The sequence below is a fragment of the Diceros bicornis genome, chromosome 3, assembly GCF_020826845.1.
Source record: "Diceros bicornis minor isolate mBicDic1 chromosome 3, mDicBic1.mat.cur, whole genome shotgun sequence".
Classification (NCBI taxonomy): domain Eukaryota; kingdom Metazoa; phylum Chordata; class Mammalia; order Perissodactyla; family Rhinocerotidae; genus Diceros; species Diceros bicornis.
Window position 1 is genome coordinate 89,012,471 of NC_080742.1, and position 3,118 is coordinate 89,015,588.

Genomic DNA, 3,118 nt, shown 5'->3' on the forward strand with positions numbered 1-3,118 from the left:
GTAATCCATAGATGTGTGGATGGGGGGTCGATGGGTAGGAATGAGACATGGGAATTCCCACCGTATCTGGGGTTTCTATGAAGAAAAGCTGCATTCACTGTGAAACAGTGACAGAGACAATGCTGGACTGCCACTCTATCATTTGGATTAGAAGTCCTTGGAACCTGCCATTACTCCTCCCTGCAGCTTTCCTTCTCTTGGAGGAGTGGACTTCCAGGTTCACCTACGCTGTTTTAATTAGGCATTTCTAAGGAAAGCAGGATATGAATGAAGAAATAGTAATGCAATCCTTGAAAGATTTGCATCTCAGTAAAAGCAGCTGGCTCTTAGACCACTAATGGCTCATTTGCCACACTAGGGAAAATTAAAAAAGGAAACGTCCTTCCTGGCTGGGTACTGGTGCCTACCGGTACATTTCAGTATTTCTCCTGCTCTCAGCATCAGCACCACAACTGCTGAATCCTCAATGAGTAAAGATGCTTCAGATATTCTTTATCTCTTCTGTTACTGTCTCAGTAATTTTGACTTTTGTAGGACTCACTGTGAATCTGTTTATTGCAGTAGTCAATTACAAGACTTGGGTCAATAGCCACAGAATCTCTTCTTCCGATAGGATCCTGTTCAGCTTGGGCATCACCAGATTTCTTATGCTGGGAATGTTGCTACTGCATATTATTTACGTCAGCTCTCTAAATGTTGAAAGGTCAGTCTACTTACCCACTTTTTTCCAGTCGTGTTGGATGTTTTTGGACTCTAATAGTCTCTGGTGTGTAACCTTGCTCAACGCCTTGTACTGTGTGAAGATTACTAACTTCCAACACTCAGTGTTTCTCCTGCTGAAACGAAATCTCTCCCCAAAGATCCCCAGGCTGCTGCTGGCCTGTGTGTTGATTTCTGCCTTCACCACTCTCCTGTACCTTGTGCTCCAACAGACATCACCCATCGCTGAATTTGTGACTGGGAGAAATGGCACAGTATTTAACATCAATGAGGGTGCCTTGTTTTTGGTGACCTCTTTGACCTTGAGCTCGTTTCTCCAGTTCAGCATTAATGTGACTTCTGCTTCCTTGTTAATAAATTCCTTGAGGAGACATATACAGAAGATGCAGAGAAATGCCACTGGTTTTTGGAATCCCCAGACTGAAGCTCTTGTGGGTGCGATGAAGCTGATGATCTGTTTCCTCATCCTCTACATTCCATATTCAGTTGCTGCCCTGCTCCTTTATCTCCCTTCTCCTGTAGGGATGAATTTAGAAGCCAGGTGCATGTGTATGATTATTTCTACATTTTACCCTCCAGGACACTCTGTTCTCATTATTCTCACACATCCTAAACTGAAAACAAAAGCAAAGAAGATTCTTTGTTGCAACAAATGGTAGAATTTCAGTAGTAAATAGTGGCTGGAGTCACCTCATGGTTTGGTAGCAAGGTTTTCTCTGTTAGTAGTTTTCCTAGTGGTATGAGGAATTCATTTTTGTAATTGCTGATCTGACTTCCCAGGCCTGTGATTGCCTGTATTTTACTTCATTCTCCATTTTTTCCTGCTAATATTTTAAAATTAGGCACTTTCTCTAAGAAACTTGTTTGAGGCATTACTTATTTATTTTGCATGGGTGTTGCATCCCTGGATAATGGAGATCACATTGTCCCATTGGCTAGTGACGTATAATGGGAAGTTACCCCATATTAAGCAATACATTATAGTTCACATCATTGAAATTTAGCTGAGCAGCCCTGGGTAAGGGCTTAGCAATGGGTAAATGGTCATTGGGAGTCACTAGACTGCCTTAAAGCACAGCAAGAGGGTACAAAAATGGGAAAAAAATTTTCAGAGAGAAATGTGAGGAAAGAGAAGGGCGAAAGAAACAGGGGTACATTATGGGCAATGTACAGAAAAAGGGTCCTCAACTTGCTGGGTGACAGTAACTGAGCTATTACTACTAAGAAACTCTAGGACTGAATTTCTAGGTTTGTTCTGGAAAGAAGGGAAGGGCCAGAATTGTTAGGTGGAAGGAATTGATTAGTATTAAAGAAGCCCAATCCAGGATGGCTCCAAGGATCTTAAAATCCAGGGAACTGGCCTAAGGTCAAAAGCTAGTGCCAGAGAGTGAAATTAACACAGTCTGAGTGCAACTTTATAAAAGATTGTACCCCATCATCTGATATGGAATTTGGTAGAAAGCTAAGAGGACTCACTGGACTGGTACCACCAGAACTTGGTGAATTTATGTCATCTGTTGATGAATTTATGCATTGAGTTGTATTGGCACTGCACAGTTCTCCGAGAGAATGCTATTCGTTTGTAAGTTATTTTTGAGTTGGAACAGTAGGACTATGGTTACAGAGGAATAGGAATCTGAAGATGGAATATTGTAGGGACAACAACAGGGGAAGGGGCACAGACTGCACACCATCCTCTCCAAATTGAGTGTGGTGGGTGTGGGGTCAGTCTTCTGTGGGAGCACCAGCAGTAACATCATGTCAGAACAGCTAGATTGTTCTCTGAATTATGGCTGTGGGGTATATAGGGTCTGGGAAAAGGCCTGACTGTAACTTTGTGTCAGTAGGAAGGAGCAAGAGGCTGTGGGTCAGTGACTCAGAGGATGCACAGCTTGCTTGCAAATGAGGTGTCTAAATACATACTTGGCTGGTTTGATAACATTTCTGACGTATTTTTTTTTTTTTTTTGGTGAGAAAGATTGGCCCTGAGCTAACATCTGCCAATCCTCCTCTTTTTTTTTTGCTGAGGAAGACTGGCCCTGGGCTAACATCCATGCCCATCTTCCTCTACTTTATATGGGACGCCGCCACAGCATGGCTTTGCCAAGCAGTGCGTCAGTATGTGCCCAGGATCCGAACCGGTGAACCCTGGGCCGCTGCAGTGGAACGTGTGCACTTAACCACTTGCACCACCGGGCCGGCCCCTCTGACCTATTTTAAATACAGGAAGATTATTTGTCTCAATTTTGCTTCTTTCATAGTTGGGACAATGACTATATAATGATGATCTGAATCCAGATATCTCAAGAGGAAGTAAATATATTGATATCACTCAGAAGATCTCTCTCTTTAACTCCCACCTACCCCTCTATATCTTTGACTTCTGTGTGTGCTTTTA

General features: G+C 42.8%; 1 protein-coding gene across 1 annotated transcript; it reads left to right on the plus strand.

Moving 5' to 3' along the window:
* The first annotated feature begins 476 nt into the window (after positions 1-476).
* On the plus strand, positions 477-1,379 carry TAS2R4 (taste 2 receptor member 4). The gene has a single exon (XM_058569449.1). The coding sequence runs from the start codon at positions 477-479 to the stop codon at positions 1,377-1,379; it is 903 nt and encodes a 300-aa protein (XP_058425432.1).
* Positions 1,380-3,118: the final 1,739 nt, after the last annotated feature.

Excerpts from the sequence above, each read along its gene's own strand:
- TAS2R4 (XM_058569449.1), top strand. The coding sequence starts at position 477 with ATGCTTCAGATATTCTTTATCTCTTCTGTTACTGTCTCAGTAATTTTG.